Consider the following 22,260-nt stretch of genomic DNA (forward strand, 5'->3'; position numbering starts at 1 on the left):
CTGGAAAAAGAGTCGTTGGTCAGTTCTGTCCTGAGCGGAGGAAGCCGACAGGTCATTGTGCCTGGCTTGTTGCTTCAGACCTCAGCGGGTTTCTCTTAGCCGGTGGTCTGGGTCCCTGCCCTCTTGGGGTGCGAGGGCTTCCCAGTGGGCCACTGCTTCCCCATCAAGGTCGGGGGAGACATGTATGCCCACGTTCTTCGGGAAGTACTTGTGTTGGGAGCCCTGCGCGAATGTGGTCTCTGCTCACAGCCGCCTCTGGGGACAATGCCGAGCTGTCCCCGCTTTACAGATCGAGACAGGGTGGAATGGTCACGTTGGCCACCAGGACTTCTCTCCAAATCTAGAAAAGACAAGGCATTCCCTAGCGTTCCAGGGGTCAGGATTCTGTGCTTCATTATCGGGTGTTTCGATCCCTGCTCAGGGCACTAAGATCCCGTGGGCCAAGTGGTGTGGCCAAAAAAGAAAAGAAAAAAAAACAAACAACTAGAAAGGGCAGACTTTCTACCCACAGCCCTCCAAGGAGTGAGAGTGTGGAGGACGGGACGTAGGAGGGAGCCGGCAGACCTGGCCTGGTGCGGTCGGTGAGGTTTGTGCGATGCAGCAGGTTTGTGTGATGCTGCTGCCTGGCCGACCAAGGACTTCCAGTGGAAGTCTTCCATAGGGGAGGGCGTCTTGTAGGCTGGCAAGTGCCAGCCGGATGTGCACGTTGTGGTCAGGCACCTAGTAGACCACCCTCCTGGAAACACCGCGGAGCCCGGGGCAGGGGGGAGGGGACAGTGCAGGCTGATGGAAAGGTCTGCTCTGCGACTCCAGCTCCTGTGGGGTGGGGGCGGGGCGCTGGCTTGCATCCATACTTTTGCCCCAGGGCTCAGCATGTGGGGGTTCAGTGAAAGCCTCTGAAATGAAGGAATGAGGAAATGGGGGCCGTGACATGCAGAGGCCTGTGAAGTGGCCTCCTTCGTGGCAGGGGAGAAGAAAGTTGGGATGTGGGGGGCAAATTCAGGTCCCCGGTCTATTTCTCATGGGCTTTGTAACCTGGGATAAGTCATTTTCTCTCTCTGAGCCCCAGCATTCTCATCTGTGAAAGAGGGAGTACCCCATCTCCTTCCTGTTTGTGAAATTGGGGTGGATATAAAGGATCCTCTTATTGTGGCGGCTTCGGGCTCAGGACTGAAGCCTGGAGCCGATGGTTTAAGGCAACTTTTGGCAGGTGCACACCTGCTTCTAGACAACACTGAACCCCAGGCCTTTTCTTTTGCAGAAGGGAAACTGAGGCCCCAAAATAGAGGACAACCCAAGGTCATTCAGAAAGCCAGTGTTCCTGGTCCTCCCTGGGACAGGACTTCTGTTTATCCAGTAATCATCTGTGTGTGTGACTCACTCAGTCATGTCTGACCCCATAGACTGTAGCCCACCAGGCCCCTCTGTCCATGGGATTTTCAGGCAAGAATACTAAAGTGGGTTGCCATTTCCTTCTCTAGAGGATCTTCCCAACCCAGGGACCAAACCTGGGTCCCCCACATTGGAGGCAGACTCCTTACCATCTGAGCCACCAAGGGAAACCTTAATTCCCAGGAATCATCTAGTTCATTTTAAAATCTAGGTCCGATTTCACTCCCCCAATTTACTTTGGAGTAAATTCTACCGGGCTCTGGGTACTGGCCTTTCTTTTCCTCGCTGTGTGCCCTTGGACAAGGGATGACCTCTGCCAGCCTTGGCTTCTCCGTCTGCGAGGTGGGGTCGTGGGACCCCCAGGGTGGTGAGAAGCAATGGGATCGCGGCGCAGACCCTCTGCATGTGCTCGACCCAGCAGTGGGGCTTTCCTGTGGTGTCCCCCAGCCTTCAGTCTTGGTTAGGATTTGCTGCTGTCAGAGGAGCTGGGTCCTCTTGGGCCTGGGCGGGGGGCCAGGAGCCAGTTCTCCACTGACTGTCCTGCCTTCACCAGTGCACAGGCTGCGGGGACCCTGGCCTGGTGCAGTGTCCTGCCAGCTCCTTCCTGGGCCCCTCTTGCTGGCATGGGGGTGGCAGGGATTTTAGGGCCTGCCCGGCTGGCCTCGCTGGCTCCCTTTGTTCAGCGCTCTGGCCACACTCTCATCGCTGGTGCTGGCGCCAGGGCCTGACTCCAGATGGCCTCCGCAGGTGGGGCTGGGCGCGGCCTCCAGGCCCTGCTTTCCAGGATCGACCGAGGGCAAGCACATTCGTGGATGTGGCTTCCCGGCCTGTAGTAGTCCTCTTCAGGCTCCTCCTCCCTCGCCCTTGGTATTGCAAGGGGCTGGCCGGCAGGCGTGGCCCACTTTGTTAGGGCCTCACCTTGGCTGCGTGGGGTCTGGAGTTGGCCAAGCTTGTGCCACCTACTCTACCAGCCGCTGACCGGCTGCCCTCAGGAACTCTCTAGACCTCTCCTTAGTCTCTGGGCCTCAGTTCTAAATGCGGAGGGGATGGTGCACCCCAGTGGGTGACTGTGGGGGTGCTTCAGCCCCATCTTCCATCCAGCCAGGTCCCTGATTGTGCCGGTGTCTGAGGGAGCCCCCACATGAGGTTGGTCATCCCCCTCCCCACCTAGAGCTTGCCAAGGTCCCAGACCCTCAAGGGCTAGCCGGGCCGAGCCCTTCTCCGTGTCCAAATTTGTTTTCCAGACTGTCTCATCCCCGCCCCCCCGCAGAACTGCTGTATCCAACCGAGGGGCCACCTCTGCTGCCCTCGCCTGGCGCTTTGTACCTAGTCAAAGTTATCCATTGTCATTGCCACAGAAGGTGAGCTGAGCTCCTCCAAGGTGGGGCCGGCTCAGGGCTCAGTGTTTGTCTGTTGAGTGATGAATGAGATGCTAGGGAATTGAAATTGAGAAAAAAGCAGCAGCTTCAGAGATGAAGTTTCAGATCCTGGCTCTGCCCCAGCCGGTTCTGTGTGACCTCAGGCCAGTTACTTAACCTGTCTGAGCCTCAGGTCCGCAGCTGTGAGAAGTAAGGGAGGTCTGAGAGTGGACTTGGGACTTCCTGGTAAGAGTTCAGGGGCAGTGCGGGCATCTGGTGGAGGTGGTGGGACCTGGAGGCAGCTTGGCAGCAGTGGGAGTCAGACGCCTTTGCCTAACAGCTTAGGTCCCTGCTCGTCTTTGGTGTCTCAGTTTCCACACACACTGAATAGAGATACAAGCAGTAGTCCTTGCAGGATGGTGTGTAAGAGCTCACGGGGCCCGAAGACCCCTCCCCTTCACCACCCCTCCCTCTCGGGGAGGGGCGTTCCCCCTACACCTCTGCTCTCTGCACAATCTGCTGAATCATAAGTGCTGAAGGCCCTGCGTCAACTGGTCCCTGCCCCCTGCCTGCATGGGGCCACCGTTGTCTGGACAGTTGCAGCAGCCTCCGTGCAGATTCCCCCCCCCCCCCCCCACCCCGACTTCAAGTTCTCTCCTGTCCTTCTGGATATACCAGTGGTCCCAACAAGGGGTGGGACCACCAGATTTTGTCACACAGGGGACATTTGGCAAGGCCTGGAGGCAGGTTTGGTTGTTCGCTCAGGGTGGGCAGAGTCGGGGAGGCTGGAGAACACCCTGAAGTGCGCAGGATGGCCCCATCACGGAATCACAGGGCCCTGTAACAAGGCAGCCAGGCCTGGTGCCCAGAGGCTCAGGCTGATGCCTAGGACTGTGGCACTTGAGACCCTTCCCATCTCCTCCGCCCTCGCCTCTTCAGCTGTCTGCTTCAGCCCCCTCGAGCACCAGCTGCACCAGAACCACCCAGAGCTCACTGCATCCCACTCCCGTCGGGCCTTTGCACGTGCTGTGACCACCCTGGCCCGGTCCTCTTCACACCACAGGAGCCCTTGCAGCCTTTCCTGCCACTGCTAGGCTGGTGGACTGCAGTGAGCCCCAGCCCCCCGCTGCCCGCATCCTCACTGTCCCCCCGGAAACAGGCAAGGCTTTCCCCAGTAATGAGTGTTGATGTTTCAGAAGCACCTTAGAGTCTGCAAAGCGCTTTCTTTTCTCCCATTGGGCACTGAATTTGGGGATCTGCTTTATTTTCTTTTAATTTTAATTTTATGTGATTCAGAAATGAAAATACACACAACCGAAGTCCAGAATACAAAAGCATGCTAAGTGAAAGAAGCCGGTTACGAAAGATCGCACATTGTATGATTCCGTTTGTATGAAGTGGCAGGAGTAGGCAAATTCATAGAGACAGAAAGTGGCTCTGTGGGAGTGGGTGCCTAGATTACGGGGGTGCTGCTGGGGGAGGTGGGGAGTGACTACTAAGAGAATAGGGTGTTTTGAGGATGGTGAAAGTATTCTAAAATTGATTGTGGTTTCGGTTGCATAACCTTGTGAATGTACAAAAAAAACACTCTGTGAATTTTAACAAAGGTTTTGAAAAAAAAAAGGGCAACGTATAACTTAGTATCAGAGAAATGTCCTTTCCCTCTCCTGCCCTGCAGCCTTGTGGATTTCTCATGTTTCTTTTCAGTGTTTCTTTGTAGATACAAGGAAACACAGATACATATTGTGTCCTCCAGCATAGAATACATACTGTTCTGTACTGGCCTTTTCACTTCCTGTATCTTTGAGATCTTTCCACTTCTGCACGGAGAGAGCTTCCTCATTCTTTCTCCATTGTGTTCCGCTTTATGGATGGGCCTTTCTTTATTTAACCAGGCCCCGAGCTGGACATTTGGGTTGTTTCCAAGCTTTTACTGTTGCAAACAGCCTACAGCCCACAGCCTCATCCAGGCCTGTTTTGCCCTGTGTGTGCCTGTTGAGTAAACTCCCCCAAGTGGAAGCTGGAGGGAGCCAGGCGGCCCTGCAGCCCAGCTTCCCCAGTTCATACGGGGCCTGCCGCTGGGGAGGGGAGCCCTCTGCCCACAGACAACGCAGGCCAGCTTACATGGACTTGGTCTTTCAGGATAATATTAACTTAGATTTTCTCTTACGGGAGGTCGGCTCTTTTCATGAGTAAGCCATTTTATACCAATAATTTCTTTCTGTCTCCGTGAAGTGTGTGTTTCACTCCTTCAGCCTGTTTCCTGTGGAGTCGTTGGTCTCTTTCCTACTGATTTGTAGGTGCTCAGTGTATATTAGGCTTCCCTGGTGGCTCAGAGGTTAAAGTGTCTGCCTGCAATGCGGGAGACCTGAGTTCAATCCCTGGGTGGGGAAGATCCCCTGGAGAAGGAAATGGCACCCACTCCAGTATTCTTGCCTGGAGAATCCCATGGACGGAGGAGCCTGGTGGGCTACAGTCCAGGGGGTCGCAAAGAGCCGGACACGACTGAGCGACTTCACTTCACTTCTGTAAAGTGTGTTTGACTCCTCAGCCTGTTTCCTGGGGAGTCGTTGGTCTCTTTTCTACGGATTTGTAGGTGCTCGGTGTATGTTAGTGTGATATTAGTTATTTGCCCTTGATAAAAGTTATGAGTATGTACTGTCAGTCTTTGGACTTTGTTTCTGGTGTTTTTGCCATGGGGAAGGAATTCCGCTTTTGGAGGGGAGGGAGACTTTTTTTTTTTTTTTAATGGCTTCTGGATTTTAAGTCAGGGATAAAAAACCTTTCAGTTCAGTTCATTTGCTCATTGTATCCGACTCTTTGCGACCCCATGAACTGCAGCACACCAGGCTTCCCTGTCCATCACCAACTCCCAGAGCGTACTCAAACTCCTGTCCATACAGTTGGTGATGCCATCCAACCATCTCATTCTCTGTCGTCCCCTTCTCCTGCATTCAGTCTTTCCCATCATCAGGGTCTTTCAAATGTGTCAGTTCTTCGCATCAGGTGGCCAAAGTATTGGAGTTTCAGCTTCCGCATAAGTCCTTCCAATGAATATTCAGGACTGATTTCCTTTAGGATGGACTGGTTGGATCTCCTTGCAGTCCAAGGGACTCTCAAGAGTCTTCTCCAACACCACAGTTTACACCACAGTTTAAAAGCATCAATTCTTCGGCACTCAGCTTTCTTTATAGTCCAACTCTCACATCCATACATGACTACTGGAAAAACCATAGCTTTGACTAGATGGACCTTTGTTGGCAAAGTAATGTCTCTGCTTTTTAATATTATGTCAGGTTGGTCATAGCTTTTCTTCCAAGGAGCAAATATCTTAATTTCATGGCTGCAGTTACCATCAGAAGTGATTTTGGAGCCCAACCATTGTTTCCCCATCTATTTGCCATGAAGTGATGGGATCAGATGCCATGATCTTAGTTTTCTTTTCTTTTTTTTTGATCTTAGTTTTCTGAATGTTGAGTTTTAACCCAACTCTTTCACTCTCCCCTTTTACTTTCATAAAGAGGCTCTTTAGTTTTTCTTCACTTTCTGTGGTAAGGGTCATGTCATCTGCATATCTGAGGTTATTGATATTTCTCCCTGTAATCTTGATTTCAGCTTGTGCTTCAACCAGCACAGCATTTCTCGTGATGTACTCTGCATATAAGTTAAATAAGTAGAGTGACAATATACAGCCTTGACGTACTCCTTTTCCGATTTGGAACCACTCTGTTGTTCCATGTACAGTTTTAACTGTTGCTTCTTGACCTGCACACAGATTTCTCAGGAGGCAGGTCAGGTGGTCTGGTACTCCCATCTCTTGAAGAATTTCCCACAGTTTGTTGTGATCCACACAGTCAAAGGCTTTGGCATAGTCAATAAAGCAGAAGTAGATGTTTTTTCTGAAACTCTTGCTTTTTCGATGATCCAAGGATGTTGGCAGTTGACCTCTGGTTCCTCTGACTTTTCTAAATCCAGCTTGTACATCTAGAAGTTCTTGGTTCACGTACTGTTAAAGCCTGGCTTAGAGAATATTGAGCATTACTTTGCTAGTGTGTGAGATGAGTGCAATTGTGCAGTAGTTTGAACATTCTTTGGCATTGCCTTTCTTTGGGAAACCTTGCTTACCCCCAAATTAAAAGCAATGCTCCCTTCTTGTAACATCTCATTGTTTTATTTTTTAAATTAAATGTATAAAACATGTGCACCATTTAAGGCACTCTTCTCACCACTAGTTGGAGGAAGACAGCTCTGTCACCCTGAAAACCCCTAGTACTCCACCCCATCCCACCCTCTGCTTCTCCCACACAGAGGTGACAACTGTCTGAATCTTAAATTTTAAGTTATACCCTTTTATTGAGGAGTTTTATCACGTTTATATCCCTAAACTATACATAATTTAGCATGGAACCTTTTGAAATTGAGACAATCAGAACTGTGCTTGCATCCTTCTGTCTCTTCCTTCCTCTTTTTTTTTCCCCCTGAAATTGAGGTGAAATTCCCATGACATGCTGTTAACCATTTAAGAAGTGTACCATTTAGTGGCATCTAGTACAACGCCAGGGGCTTCCCTGGTGGCTCAGACAGTGAAGTGTCTGCCTGCAGTGCAGACCTGGGTTCGATCCCTGGGTCGGGAAGGTCCCCTGAAGAAGGGAATGACAACCCACTCTGGTACTCCTGCCTGGAAAATTCCATAGATGAAGGAGCCTGGTAGGCTACAGTCTGTGGGATGGCAGAGTCGGACACAACTGAGCAACTTCACTGATTCACTAGTACAATCCCAGTGTGTGTGACCACCATCCCTATCTAGTTCCAAAACATTTTCATCACCCGGAAGAAAACCCTGCACCTGTTCAGTGGGGTAGCCTGTCCTGTAGCCTGTCCTACTTCCCCCTGCCCCCAGTCCCTGGCAGCCACCAGTCTGATCTTTATCTGCATGGGTTCTGCTGTTCTGGGCACTTCATGTAATGGAATCAGACAGCATTTGCCCTCTGGAGTGTGGCTTGCCCACTGCACACTGTGTGTGTGAGGTTTGTCAATGTCTCACAGCCCGTGTCAGTGCCCGGTTCATTTTCAGGGACAGGCAGGGTGGCTCTCCACGCCTGCGCTGGTGGACTCTTGGGTGTCTCCCCCTTCTGGTCTTTGTAAGCAGTGCTATGCCTTGCTCTCTGCTCAGAGAGGGTTCGGGTGCAGAGAGCCGCCCCATAGCCGTCGTGCCTGTCTCCCCCTGCGTGGGGCATCCCTGGGCACCTGCCCCACCTTTTGGCCATCTTCCGGGGCTGGACGTTGTGGTCCTTTGCTGCTGTGCAAAGGTCCTTGCTTGGCCTCCCAGCGCTCACGTTTCTGAAGGGTGTACCCTTGGGAGTGGCCTGGTTTGACTGAGGATGTGTGTGTTCAGCTTTACCAGACAGAGACCAACCTGGTTTCCAAAGTGGTTGAGCCAACTTACACTCCGATCTTTGCCCCCCGTGTGATCGTCTGCTCCACTCGGGGCTTGTGGTGCGTGGCATGAGCTGTGTTGTCTTTCCTCAGATTGCCGGCTGTTCCAGGCACGTTTGTGGTGGAGCCCCATCTCGGGCATCCCTGGGTTGAGGTCCTGGCTTTATCCTGCCCACCTTCTTCCAGCGGCTGTCTCCCGCTCTGGACTTTCTGTGTTGTCTCTGTGCTGAGATCACACCATTTAGTGATGGCAGCTATTGACCCCCTTGGCTCCCAGCAGGAGATGGCCTCTCCGCTTAGCCCCCAACCTTCCAGCTCAGCCTACCTGTGACTGTAGCTGGGGAAATTGAGGCCCAGTGCAGCTTGGATTGGGATCTTTCTTGAGACAGCCCTGCCCCTCTGCCTGCTGTCTTCCTCGGCTCCACACCCCACTGACTGCGCCTCTCTCCAGCTTGGGAGACCTCAGTGGCTCCACGCTGCAGGACACACTCCCCTGAGTGGTCTGGGAACGTTTTTGGCCCTGCCCTGACCCCTCACATCCGGCCGCCTGCTGCCCCAGCCTCCGATTCTCTGCATGGCCCTCAGCCCTCCCCTCCTTCCCCCAGCATGTGCTGCAGCTCTGGTTCTCCCTTCCTGCCCAGGCTGGGTCAGGGGCCTGCTCTGTGCCCCTCAGTTCCTCTGCTTCCCGTGGATACAGCCCGGGGCCTCCGCCACCTTTCAGCCTCTTCCCAAGGGACACTGAGCTGCTCAGGGGCAGGCCTGGAGTGGTCCTGGCCTGGGGCTGCCTGGCCAGCTGAGTGTGACCTGGGTCCCCCTGCCCCCGCAGGTGCCAATATCGCCTCTGGTGAAGAAGTTGCCATCAAGCTGGAGTGTGTGAAGACGAAGCACCCCCAGCTGCACATCGAGAGCAAATTCTACAAGATGATGCAGGGGGGAGGTGAGGGCCAGAGGGGCGGTGGGCGTGGGGGTGGGAGCTCCGCGCCTGTGCCTTGGGCACTCACACGGGGAGGGGCCCAGGGACTGGTGGGCTGGGGAGTGACGGCGCCTGACTGCCCCACCTCCCCGCAGTGGGGATCCCATCCATCAAGTGGTGCGGGGCCGAGGGGGACTACAACGTGATGGTCATGGAGCTGCTGGGGCCCAGCCTCGAGGACCTCTTCAACTTCTGCTCCCGCAAGTTCAGCCTCAAGACCGTGCTGCTCCTGGCTGACCAGATGGTGAGTCCCCCCATCTCCTCCCTCGGGCCAGGGGGGCACTGGGTGCCCAGCCGGAGGATGCTGGAGCAGGAAGCCGTGATAGCGACATGGGACCGGGACCAGGGGACCTTGACCATCAGCCATGGCTGGGGGAGGAGGTATTAAAACATAGACTGCCAGTTTCCACTCCAGACCTGCGCAGCTGGGCTCCCACGGAAGGCCTGGGACCCTGCCCTCGGGTGACTGTAAAGCCTGTAGTCATCCAGACCTCAGGCCTGTTCCCATGCAGCGGCCGTAGGTGAACTGCTGGGCCTTGTCCTCAGGAGTGGCTCCCCTTTGTGGAGTCATCTGGGACACCACCTAGTGCCATGCCCATGGACGAGCGTTGCTTGCGTCCTCAATCCTTTTATAAATTCAGGGGAGAAAAATTTAAAAAAAAAAGTAAAGCACAGGATCCTGGCCTTGGGGGACTTTCCTGGTGGTCTAGAGGTTAAGACTTTGCTTCCAAGGCAGGAGGCGCATGTTCGATCCCTGGTCAGGGAACAAAGATCCACATACTGCATGGCACAACAAAAAAAAAAAACCCAAAAATCCTGGCCCTGGAATGGTACATGGAGATCTTGTTCCCCAGGGTCTGTGTCTGTGTCTGCCCTGCAGAAAGTCCGCAGACATCCTGCAATTTTAGGCTAAATGTGTGTGCGCAGAGAAGGTTGTCAGATTCTCACAGGACATGAAACTCAAAGAAGTCTAGGTTTTTTGAGTTTAGGAAATATTCAGAAGCTTGAGGCCCAGGGAGGGGGCCAACCTGCCAGAAGACAGATTGTGTGTGTATTTATTAACATGTGTTTCTACACTTGATCTTAGCCAAAAGGCCGAGAAGCGATGAACATGTGTTTCTAACACATTGTTGAAAGGAAGGTCCTCTGTGTCTCCCTGACTTTGGTATCCTCCAGAAGCCAGAGATTAATTCCTGCCTGTGCGCTTCATCTCTGTCACCCCTGCCCACCAAGTTTAGGGTTCCATGTACTCCTGTTCTCCCAAGTCTGGTTGGCAGAACAACCTCTGAAATGCCTCTCTGGTTCCTTGAGGGCCTTTTCTGTACCCTGAGGGTATAGAGCCAGGCAGAGGCCTGAATGCCTTTCTGGGCTTCCTTTCTAGATCTTGCCATTCACTTTCCTGCTCACAGTGAACCTGATGAATCCCTCCATCAGAGGTTCTCTCTACTGTCGCTTCCTCCAGGAAGCCTTCCCTGACCTGCCCCTTCGAAATCATCGTACATGGTGGTTGCAGACTGATATTGCTCCCCTGCTTGTGGCAGGGGTCCCCATCCATTGGAAGGGACCACGGGTGTGTTTTCCATTTGTAGGGCCCCAGCCCCCAGTCCAGGCCTGGCTCCGAGCATCTGGCAAAGCCTGCTCCCCCTGCCTCAGCACTTGCTGAGTGACTTGCTCTCCCCTCCCCCAGATCAGCCGCATTGAGTACATCCACTCCAAGAACTTCATCCACCGGGACGTCAAGCCCGACAACTTCCTCATGGGGCTGGGGAAGAAGGGCAACTTGGTGTACATCATTGACTTCGGCCTGGCCAAGAAGTACCGGGACGCCCGCACCCACCAGCACATCCCCTACCGGGAAAACAAGAACTTGACTGGCACTGCCCGCTACGCCTCCATCAACACCCACCTGGGCATCGGTGAGTGCGCAAGGCCTGGAAGCAGAGGGTACCTGTGGGCTGCCCACCAGGACCTTGGCTTCCTTCTGCAGCCTGGGTTTATTCCGTGGCTGGTCACACAGGCAGGTCTTCTCCTTCGCAAGAAGCACTCTTTATCTCATGCCTCAGTCATCCCCACAGCAGCCTTGGTGGGCGAGGATGTGTCCCCATTTTTGCCGGGTGGGAACTGCAGGCTCACCGTGTGACACAGGCACCTTAGGCCGTGCTGCTTAGCAAGCGTTAAAGTCGGGTCTGACCCAACCCTGGCTGATGCCACTGCTTGTGCCTTATCCGCAGGGTGGGCTGGGCAGGGAGGCCCCGGGGTGCCTACTGCATAGTGGCTAAAGGGATGAGAGCCTGAGCTGGAGAACTAGGCCTCGGTTGAGTGAGCAAAGCCCAGCCTCAGGCCCCTGCCCTGTAGGAGGGGTAATAGTGCAGCAAGCCAGCATGGGGTGGGGAGGGGGGGCTCCTGCTGAGTGCACAGGTGGGGTGTTCACCTTAACCAGGGACCCCTGGAGAAAGGGGGTCCCTCAGCCAGGAGCCCGGGTGGACCCTGCCCCTCACCTTGTCCTTGACTTTGCAGAACAAAGCCGTCGAGACGACCTGGAGAGTCTGGGCTACGTTCTCATGTACTTCAACCTGGGCTCCCTGCCCTGGCAGGGCCTCAAAGCGGCCACCAAGCGCCAGAAGTACGAGCGGATCAGCGAGAAGAAGATGTCCACGCCCATCGAGGTCCTCTGCAAAGGCTACCCCTGTGAGTGGCCCTCTGGGGCAGCGTGCTTAGCCTGCGGTCTCCAAGGCCCCTTCTGAGGGGCCAGCGAGGCTGCACAGAGCCTGTTCTGGGCCACCACTGCCCAGCACCAGAGCATCCGTCACTCATAGCTCTATTGTTGTTCAGGCTCAGCTCTTGTCCCCAGCCCGCACGCCTCGCAAGGGCTGAGTGTCAGGAACAACTCCAGGGTGTCCTACATTTTAACTCACTTCCGACACTACCTCCCTGGAGGAAGCATCAGACCCTGCAGTTAAGGGCTCAATCCTACGTGGCTGTTCCCACCACACTTCATATGCCAATCACGAGTCCAGGTTGCCGCCTGTGCTCCTGATCAGTTGGCTATAAATCTGGGGTTTCCCTCTTTGGCCTCGATTAATTTGGCTCACTCAAGTCAGGGAAAGACATTTCACCAGTTTATGATAGGATGTGATAAAGGATACCGATGAGCAGCCAGTTGAAGACAGACACGTAGGGTGAGGTCTGAGAGGGTCCCGAATGCAGGAGCTTCTATCTTGAGTGGAGCTGGGGACGTGGTCACCAATCAGGAAGCCCTCCAGACCCTATGCTGTTGTGATATTTATGGAGGCTTCATCCCATCGGCATGGCAACCATTAACTCCGTTCCCAGACCCCCTCCCTTTTCTAGGGAAGCGAGTAGGGGTGGGCCCCGGGAGTTCCAACCTTCTGATCATGGCTTGGTCTTTCTGCTGACCCGCTGCCATCAGGAGCCACCTGGAGTATCCTCCGTTGAGGACTGAACAGGATGCTCCTTGCGCCCTCACCACTTAGGAAATTACACGGGCCTTAGGCACCCCGGGAGAGGAACCAGTGTGTGTGTGTTCTCTTGTCTCACAAGGGCCCTCTCTCACCTCTGATGTTCAGAGGAGGAGACCCAAGTTTTCCTCCTGTGGCTTAGAATTTCCATCAGGTTCTCGACTGTTTTTGGGGTAGGGAGGACGTCGTCCTGACCCATCTGAGGTCCGGGGCGGGGGCTGGGTAGGACAGCGCCATCGGGGGGCCCCAGGAGCGTGGGCCTCACGATGGCACCTTCTGTCCCCCCTGCCCCCCGCACCAGCCGAGTTCTCCACATACCTCAACTTCTGCCGTTCACTGCGGTTCGACGACAAGCCCGACTACTCCTACCTGCGCCAGCTCTTCCGCAACCTCTTCCACCGGCAGGGCTTCTCCTACGACTACGTCTTCGACTGGAACATGCTCAAATTCGTGAGTCTCCTGAAGGCCGAGGCGGGCTTGGGGGACTGGACCGGGAAGGCCAACGTGACCCTGTGGTGGGCGGGGCTCCCGGAAGCCGGGTGCTACGAGCTGGACGGCGCACGTGACCCCCACTCCAGCCTCATCCGTGCGGACGGCCTGTGCCGCCACGATCAGCCGGGCCCAGGTGGGGCGCCGCCTCCCACTGGACCCAAGAGGGCCCGCCTGGGCCTCCTGTCCGTCCTGGGCGCCTGGGTGAGCGGGGCCCGGATGGCACTGGTGGGCCCCCCCGCTGTCTTGATCCTGGCCTGCAGCGTCTTGCTCTTGGTGCCCTGCACGTGCCAGCTGGTGGCCTTCGCTGAGTCCCCCTTGGCCAGCCTGGACCCCTTCGTTGTGGCTTCCTTCTCCCTGGTTGTGGCACCCTGGGTCTTGCTAGGCACCTCTCTTCTCTCTCTCTCTCTTAAGAGTCGTGGGGGTGGGGTGGGGAGAAGTGTTCGTCCGCTGGGCCTGGGCCTCCGGAGTCTGTGACATCCTGTGTCTTGTTTCACGTCTCTTCTGGAGAAGGGGGCTTCCTCGAGCCAGGCTCAGCCCCGCGACAGCGAAGCTGTTGCACTGCCCAGCCCCCGCCCCTGTCCCTGTGTCGGGCCGGCGAACCCACCCATGTACTGGTAAGCGCCTCCAGGCTCTGACTTCTCCGATACTTACCGCCTGGCGGGGTGGGGGAGCCCAAGAGGCTGAGCCTCCGCTGTGCCCTCTCTGTCCCTTCCAGGTGCCCGGCGCCCCTGGGCACCCAGGGCCCTCCACACAGGCCCGTGGAGGAGGTGGAGGAGCTGCCCCCCCAAAACTACTGGCCTGTGGTCTGGACGGCAGGGCCCCAGTTCTGACATCACCAGGTGTGCCCAAGCCCATCGGGGCCAGGCCTGAGGAGACATCCCTTGACATGGTGGGGGTACACTGGAGAGGGCCCCGCTGTGAGATTCTTGGGGACGAATCAGCTGCCTGATGAACAGAGCCTGAGGGAGATCCAACGTTCCTTGCCTGGGAGGGCCTGGTGGCAGTGGACCCCAGGAACAGCCTTGGCCAGACCCTGCCAGCAGCCTCTGTATTGAACCTGAACTCATTAAACGCCCCTTCCTGGACCGCGTGTCCTCGTGACTGCCTCTTCTTGGCGGGCACCCTCCTGCTGGATGCTCAGGACCGAGGCCTTGTTCTCCAGGACCCTGGGATCGGCGCTTGGTCTCTGATCGGCGCTCTCTCTGACTCTCAGACAGTGGCCTAAGAAGCAAGGCAGAGGTTGGGCGGAGGATGGAAGTATCCTACAGGCTGGAGGATCCCAGGGGTGGGAGATGGGCAGTGGCACCCATCACCACAGATCTTCTGGCTGGGAGCACAGCTCTCGCCCCAGGGTGCTGTTTAGGGTGCTGTGCACACCCTCTCATCCGTGTACAGAGGCATTCGTGAGTCTGGTTCGGGGCCGAGTTTGGCCCTTCCTCTCGGTACAGCTCTGAGAATGGATTTTGCAAAGTCTGGGCCTGTGCCTGCCAATGTGGTAGCCACTGGCTACGTGTGGCTGATTTTTCATTAAAGTTAATTAAAGCTGAAAACCTACTTCTTCTGTTGCGTTTGCCATATTTAAAGTTCTCAGGAGCCACAGGTGGCCAGCTAGTTGCTGCCACACCCGTCAAGGTGGATATGAACACATCCATCATTGCAGAAAGTCCAGGGGCACCTGCAGCTCCAGAAGGCTCCTCACAGAGCCTCTCATGGGACCATCCAGCCCACAAGATCTCACCTCAAACCAGGCTAGGAGCACTCTCTCCACCCATTGCTGGCACCCCAACCCCTTCCTGGAGTTCCCGTCGAGGCAGGCCCTGGAGCCAAAAGCTGGACAGAGGTGCCAACCTTCCGCACCGATCTCTGACTTGAGGGCCATCGGACAGGATAACTGGGTACCTTTGACCCCGTCCCCGCTATGGTGAGCTTGACTGCCTCCCGCTGCCCCTGGCAGAAGTATCTGTGGACATGCCCTGGGGACCTCCCACGTTTTCACCTGGAGACCAAGCTCCTCCCACTTCACCCCTCCTGCCCTGCCTGCAAGAAGCCTTCACCAGCACCTACCAGTAGACTGGACGCCATGCTGGGCACCGAGGGCTGCAGACTCTTCCATGGGAAGGATCCTGTCCTTGACTGAGAACTTCCCTCCTTGGAGGGGCCACGCCGTATCATTCAGCATCAGGGCTCCGGAGTCCCTGGATACCTGGAGCCTGGGATGCTGCACAGAGCCACTGTATTCTGAAGTCCAACCAGCCAGCCAGGTGGAAACTCGGCACTGCCAAGGACAGGGGTCTGCACGACACAGGGGAAGGCTCGTGTGACTTGGACGCTGACCTTTTGTGTCTTCTCGTGGGCAAATAAAAGCCGAGAGACCTCCCTGGTGTGCATTTCTTGAGGCATCACTTGGGTTGGGTGGAAACGAGCTGAGTGACTCAGCTCCTTCTGCCGCTGGGCCACTGTGAGCCCCAACCTGCGGTGGGTGAGGGCTCCAGCCCTCTGCTCAGCCCCAACCCCTGGGGGAGTCACTTGACTTCCCTGAGCCTCAGTATCCCCCCACCAGAGAGTGAGTTTGGACCTGCCTTGCAGGGTGGATGCGCCCCCTCCCCGAGGGATGTTTAATGAGTGGGCATGGCAGCTCTTGTCACAGGTTTGGCCCTGCTTCTGGCTCAGTCGTTCTCTTCCCTCCATCTGTTAACCGAGTGGGTGGGAGTCTGGGGTGAGGACCAGGGGTCAGGCGGTGGCGCCCTGGTGCTTCCCGGCCTGCCTGGACAGGCTTGAAGGTGGGAGGGCAGAGGACGTACATTTCTAGGATGTTCCACTGAGTCCTCTGGGAGCATGGAGAGTGAAGCAAGACTGGGACATAGCCCAGCTCTGCCCTGAGCTATGCGGCCCGAGGCCTCCCGAGGCCTCTCTGGGCCCTGGTTCTTCCTGTAGGATCCAAGGATCCTCTGATCCCCCAGGCACAAGCTCCTGGAGTTGCTTTTAAGTCCAAAGCCAGCCCCCATCTCATCTCCGAAGGACAGTCAGGGCTTCTCGGCCGGTTCTCTGGGAGAGACAGGGTTATAGGAGCCTGTGGCCCCTGAGCAGGCCGCCCCTCCCCCCCACTCAGCCTGCAGCTCTCTCCTCCACAGATGCGGCCCCCCTCATGCCAGCCCCCCGCCCTTCCCTGTGGACGACCCCAGGACCAACTAGGTAACGCGGCCGCTGCCGCCCCCATGCCACGCTCCTCTCTCTGGGCCTTTCTCCTTTCCTCCTGCACTGGGGGTGGCAGTGGCTAGAGGGCAGAGCCCCCCAGGGGCTCACGCACCTCTTCCGCCCCGTCTACCTGCTGGGCCTCTTTCTTCCATGGGGCATCTAGCCCATGCCTTCTCCAGCTCCCATCCCAAGCAAGGCAGCATCTGTGTGGGTCCCTTGGGCCTCTTAGTTGTGAAACCATTGCCAGGTCCAGGGGAAGAACAGCCCTTTGAAAAAAATCCCCCTAACTGGGCCCTGAGAGGCCTGGTTTGAGTCCTGGCCCCACCTTCAGCTCGCTTTGTAACTTTTTGCTTGGCCTCTGAGCACCTGCCCTGCTGTGTTTGGAAGAGTCAAGGAGTCAAGGGCCCTCTGTACATGGGGGCGGTGGGGGACCTAGGTCGGTTGGCCATCCTGGGGCATCAGTCCTCCCAGCTCTGACTCCAGGCCCCACGAGACCAGGACAGAGTGACCTCCCTCTGCTCCCTAGGTCGAGCTTCCTCCTGGGCAGTCTTGGGCTTTGTTTTTTCTCTGTGCAGTGTGATCAGGGGGCATCTCTGGGTCTCTTGGGCTGCCTGCTTTGTGGGGAGGCGGTGGGACCAGAGGGTTTCTGAGACACCCCCTGCCCCTGGCCTGCCTCCCTTGCTCTGACCCCGATGGAGTACTGGATCCCGGAGCTCCCCAACCCTGCAGGGCTGACCAGGGTTTTCGTCTCATGCCTGCAGGGTGCAGCCCGAAACCCCGAGGACGTGGACCGGGAGCGGCGAGAACACGAGCGAGAGGAGAGGATGGGGCAGCTCCGGGGGTCGGCGACCCGGGCCCTGCCCCCTGGCCCGCCCACGGGGGCCACCGCCAACCGGCTCCGCAGTGCAGCCGAGCCTGTGGCTTCCACCCCTGCCTCCCGCATCCAGCAAGCTGGTGAGTGTGCACCTTGGGCAGCGGGCAGGGGGCGCAGGGCAGCCAGGGCCCTGGGTGCTGAGGGCAGCTTCCCTCTCCGCCTGCCCGTCCACACCCGCCTCGCCTTCTAGGCAATACTTCTCCCAGAGCGATCTCACGGGTCGACAGAGAGAGGAAGGTGAGCATGAGGCTACACAGGGGCGCGCCCGCCAATGTCTCGTCCTCCGACCTCACTGGGCGGCAAGAGGTCTCCCGGATTTCAGCCTCACAGGTGAGCTGCCCTTGCCCCCAGCCCCTTCTGGGCCTCACCGCTTCCCCAGCAAGGCAGTGGGAGTCGGGACCCAGCCCTCTGGCAGGGGGCCCAGCCTGGGTGGGTGGCAGGGAGCTCATAGCGGAGGGGCTTGTGGTCCCTGCCATCAGCACGCCCCCGCCATCCCCACTCAGCACAGGATGGAGGGGTGGTTGGACCCCATCGGGTGGCCCCCACCTAGGGGCTGTGTGTGGACTAGGAAAGTGGGGAAGGGAGGATCTGGGGTCCCCCTGGGAAGGGGTCCAGCAGGGGTGGGAGGGAGAGCCACTCTGGGCCTCCGGAGGTGGTGGTGGCACCCCAGCAGGACAGATCGAGAGCTGGGGAGCCCACGGCCTTGAGCAGCTGCTGGGCCTCCCAGGGCCGTGTGCTTGTCTACAAAATGCGAACATCTGGGGTGCTTGAGATCACACACCCACTCCTTCCCTTGCGCGAGGGGCTTGGCGGGGTAGAACGCTGCAGTGGGGAGAGACTTGCCCAGTTATCCTGCCAGCAGCTCAGCCCCTCCCACCCTGCTGCCTCCCTTCCTCCCAGACAAGCGTGCCATTTGACCACCTCGGAAAGTGAGGAGGAGCCCCCATCGGACCAGTATTTGCTTAGGTGAGTCGACGTCTGCTGTAGTCACAGCCCAGCCGGGTCTGGACCCCCACGGCCCCCGGAGGAACCCATGGTTGTGCTCTGAGCAGGCCCAGCACACTCCAGCTAATTTCTGCCGGAAAGCCCTCTGTTTGTATGGGGCCGGCCTTCCATCCCCACGCTGCCCTAACTGTTCTGGGAAGTTGGTAGCAGGGATGGAAGGCTAGGGCCCACCCTGTGACCTTCCCCAGGGCTCTAGCCCGGGTCTTAGCCTCTGGGCTGTTATGCTTCATTCATGCAAACCACTTAGCGTAGAGCTTTGAAGTCAGGAGTTTACCTGCTCTCTGAGTAGGCCCTTGGTGACCTCCCCAGCCCCGGTGGCGGGAGGAGTGGGGGGCGCCCTCTGGTCAGTATGAGCCTTGATGGGACCTGTGGTTGCATGAGGCTTTGAGGCGGGGTGTTACAGCTCAGCTCTCTGGGGCCCCATCTGGAAGGCGAGTGTGGCAGGGACTAATTTGGGGGGGGATGTGTCGGGGAGGGGTAGTCTGAGCTCCCTGGGGAATATGCACGTGGCTGGCAGCAGCTGACGGGCTTGACCTCACATTAGCTGCGTGTGACCTGCGTTGTGGACATGGATTCCACAGGTAGCTCTGGGCCAGCATTCGGGGTTCACCTTTGTCAGCCTCACACCCAGGAACCAGCCGCGTTCATGGCAGGGTGGAGTGTTTGTGTATCTGGGGGGTGGCTGTTCACCAAAAGAGAGGAGAGAAGGTGATTCTGTGTCTTTTCTGGGAAAATGGAGCACCTACTGTAACTCAGATGGTAAAGAATCCGCCTGCAGTACAGGAGACCTGGGGTTCGATCACTGGGTTGGGTAGATCCTCTGGAGGAGGGCATGGCTACCCACCCCAGTGTCTTGCCTGGAGAATCTCCATGTACGGAGGAGCCTGGTGGGCTACAGTCCATGGGGTCACAGACAGTCGGACTCGACTGAGCGACTAAGCACAGAGCCTTGGGGCTGGGGAGGCTGGACAGCTGGTGGATGGGTGACTGGGGCGGATGCCCACCTGATCTGTCTTCTTTCTCCCCCTTTCTAGTGTCTTCACTGTATTTTCTTTAAAAAAAAAAAAACAACAAAAAGATGGGGAAAAGAAACCACTCAAAAGAACAAAAAGAAAAAATCCCAGCACAAAACCAACGATGGATTCTGTTTCGAATTTTTTTTATTTTTATTTTTTTTATTTGCCGATGGCAAGAAGATGGGATACCCTCGGCACAGAGAATCCTGTCCCTTCACGTTCCCTGCCGCCCACAACCTTCAGGCTGCCAGAGGCTCCCAGATACCAGGCTACACTCACCGGATGCCACGGCCCCACCCAGCCACCGCCTGACTTGGCCGGGAGGGACATTTCCGCACTGGAGCTGCAGCGGGTCCTCACGGGTCCTCGGGAGGTGGCCCGAGGCGCTGGGGGAATGGATCGGCTGGTCAGAGGCAGGTCCTGCTGGGTGTTCGTGAGCCTGGGGACCTTAGGAGATCAGTGCAGGCCCCACCACCCCCTGAGATGAAGGTCACCAACTTTCTGTGTTGGGCGTTCGCCAGTGCCTCCTTGAGCGTAAGGGTCCCTTCTCTGCCTCCCCACAGAGACCTTGAGGAGTGGGGTGGTGAGGCGGTGGGGCTGAGAGTCCTTGTGGGCGTGTGTATGTATCTGCCCTCTGTCTCCCAGGACAGCAGGTGTCCCGCCCGCCTGCCAGGCTGACTTTTCTTATGCCCCTGACAAGGATATGGGGGTGGGTGGTGACCTCCATGTCCCTCAAGAAGGGCACAGACGGTCCTTGCCACCACCGACCCCTGAGACTGTCCTCAGCCTGTGGTCCCGCTTTTCTGGTGTTGGGGCAGAATCCGTGGAGACTACTTCCAGAAAGCATCTGGCTCCTGGGTTAAGAATTAATTCCCTGGTTCTGACACTCACCTGGGTTCCCCCTTCCCAGTGTTCTGTCTCTGTCAGGAGGAGCCTGGGGTTCAGGGCTGGGCACTGGATTTATCCATCCCACCTAGTTAACCCTTTTTTACTTTATTTTTGTTTGTTTTTTTTTTCCATGTGTGTATTTCCTAATTTATTTACCTCCGTTTCCCCTTTTATTCTTTCTTCTTTTTTTTAATTAAAGAGCAAAGCTTTTTATTACTTTGTAATTTAAAAAACTGAAAAAAAAAAAAATACCGAAGAACTTTGGGGGGAATTTTGTACTTTTTTCCTGTGTAAATATTGGACTTTTTTGAGCTTTATTGTGGTTGTTAATTTGAAGTAATAAAGTAGAAAAGGATAAAGTGACCTGGGAAGCCCTTGGTCCACCTCTTTGCTCTGGGGGCTTCTCCCCAGCAGACCTGGCAAACCGGGTGTGGCTGGGGGCACTCGAGCAGTGCTTGCTACCTCCTTGGGGCTGTTTCAACCCTTTGCTTCAAAATCAACACACAGGGACGTTCCTGGTGGTGCAGTGGTTAGAATCTGCCTTGCATGGGCTTCCGTGGTGGCTTAGTGATCAAGAGTCAGCCTGCCAATGCAGGAAGCACAGGTTTGACCCCTGGTTCTGGGAAGATCTCACATACCGGAGGAGCGACTTAAACCCGTGAGCCACAGTTGTCGGGCCTGTGCTCTAGAGCCCAGGGCTGCCACTCGTGAGGCCTGCACACCTATAGAGCCCGTGCACTGCAGCAAGAGAAGCCACCGTGATGAGAACCCTACCCACCACGACTAGGGAAAAGCCCCAGCAGCAGTGAAAACCCAGCACGGCCAATAGGTGAATAAATAAAATCCGCCTGGCAATGCAGGGGACACAGGATCAATCCCTGGTTAGGGAACTAAGATCCCGCATGCCACGGAGCCGAAAATACTGAAACCCATGTGCTCTGGATCCTGTACGCCACAACTTGGGAGTTCGTGCACTGCGTGAAAGATCCTGCGTACTGCAACTAAGCCCCGACACAGCCGGTCAAGTCGGTTCAGTCGCTCAGTAGTGTCCAACTCTGCAACCCCATGGACTGCAGCATGCCAGCCTTCCCTGTCCATCACCAACTCCCGGAGCTTGCTCGAACTCATGTCCATCGAGTCAATGATGCCATCCAACCATCTCATCCTTTATCATCCCCTTTTCCTCGTGCCTTCAGCCTTTCCCAGCATCAGGGTCTTTTCCAGAGAGTCAGTTCTTCACATCAGGTGGCCAAAAGTATTGGAGCCTCAGCTTCAGCATCAGTCCTTCCAATGAATATTCGGGACTGATTTCCTTTAGGATGGACTGGTTGGATCTCCTTGCAGTCCAAGGGACTCTCAAGAGTCTTCTCCACCACCACAGTTCAAAAGCATCAATTCTTCGGCACTCAGCTTTCTTTATAGTCCAACTCTTACATCCATACATGACTACAGGAAAAACCATAGCTTTGACTACATGGACCTTTGTTGGCAAAGTGATGTCTCGGCTTTTCAATATGCTGTCTAGGTTGGTCATAGCTTTTCTTCCAAGGAGCAAGCGTCTTTTAATTTCATGGCTACAGTTAACCATCTGCAGTGATTTTGGAGCCCCCCCAAAATAAAATCTGTCACCGTTTCCATTGTTTCCCCATCTATTTACCATGAAGTGATGGGACAGGATGCCATGATGTTAGTTTTCTGAATGTTCAGTTTTAAGCCAACTTTTTCACTCCTCTCATCAAGAGGCTCTTTAGTTCCTCTTCGCTTTCTGCCATAAGGGTGGTGTCATCTGCATATCTGAGGTTATTGATATTTCTCTCAGCGATCTTGATTCCATCTTGTGCTTCATCCAGCCTGGCATTTCTCTTGATGTACTCTGCATATATGTTAAACAGGCAGGGTGACAATATACAGCCTTGATGTACTCCTTTCCCGATTTGGAACCACTCTGTTGTTCCATGTCCAGTTCTAACTGTTGCTTCTTGACCTGCATACAGATTTCTCAGGAGGCACGTACGGTAGTCTGGTAATCCCATCTCTTGAAGAATTTTCCACAGTTTGTTGTGATCCACACAGTCAAAGGCTTTGGCGTAGTCAATAAAGCAGAAGTAGATGTTTTTCTGAAACTCTTGCTTTTTTGATGATCCAGCAGATG

The 22,260-nt window shown here is 55.8% G+C and overlaps 1 protein-coding gene across 9 annotated transcripts in view; it reads left to right on the forward strand.

The window, feature by feature from the left end:
• Positions 1–20,471, forward strand: part of LOC122423369 (casein kinase I) — a 36,681-nt gene extending 16,210 nt beyond the window's left edge. For 3 of the 9 annotated variants that reach the window (XM_043440342.1, XM_043440344.1, XM_043440345.1), the window contains exons 3-7: positions 9,013–9,123; positions 9,255–9,403; positions 10,847–11,075; positions 11,677–11,847; positions 12,940–13,631. In XM_043440342.1, coding sequence (XP_043296277.1) covers positions 9,013–9,123; positions 9,255–9,403; positions 10,847–11,075; positions 11,677–11,847; positions 12,940–13,604 — 1,325 coding nt within the window. In that variant the 3' untranslated portion in view covers positions 13,605–13,631. Of the gene's footprint in view, positions 1–9,012; positions 9,124–9,254; positions 9,404–10,846; positions 11,076–11,676; positions 11,848–12,939; positions 14,216–16,261; positions 16,323–17,086; positions 17,280–17,389; positions 17,530–18,099; positions 18,166–19,238 lie in introns of those variants that run through there. The other 6 variants (XM_043440347.1, XM_043440348.1, XM_043440350.1 and 3 more) reach the window with 6 other exon arrangements.
• Positions 20,472–22,260: the final 1,789 nt, after the last annotated feature.

This window comes from Cervus canadensis, chromosome 21 (assembly GCF_019320065.1).
Source record: "Cervus canadensis isolate Bull #8, Minnesota chromosome 21, ASM1932006v1, whole genome shotgun sequence".
In the NCBI taxonomy this organism is placed as follows: domain Eukaryota; kingdom Metazoa; phylum Chordata; class Mammalia; order Artiodactyla; family Cervidae; genus Cervus; species Cervus canadensis.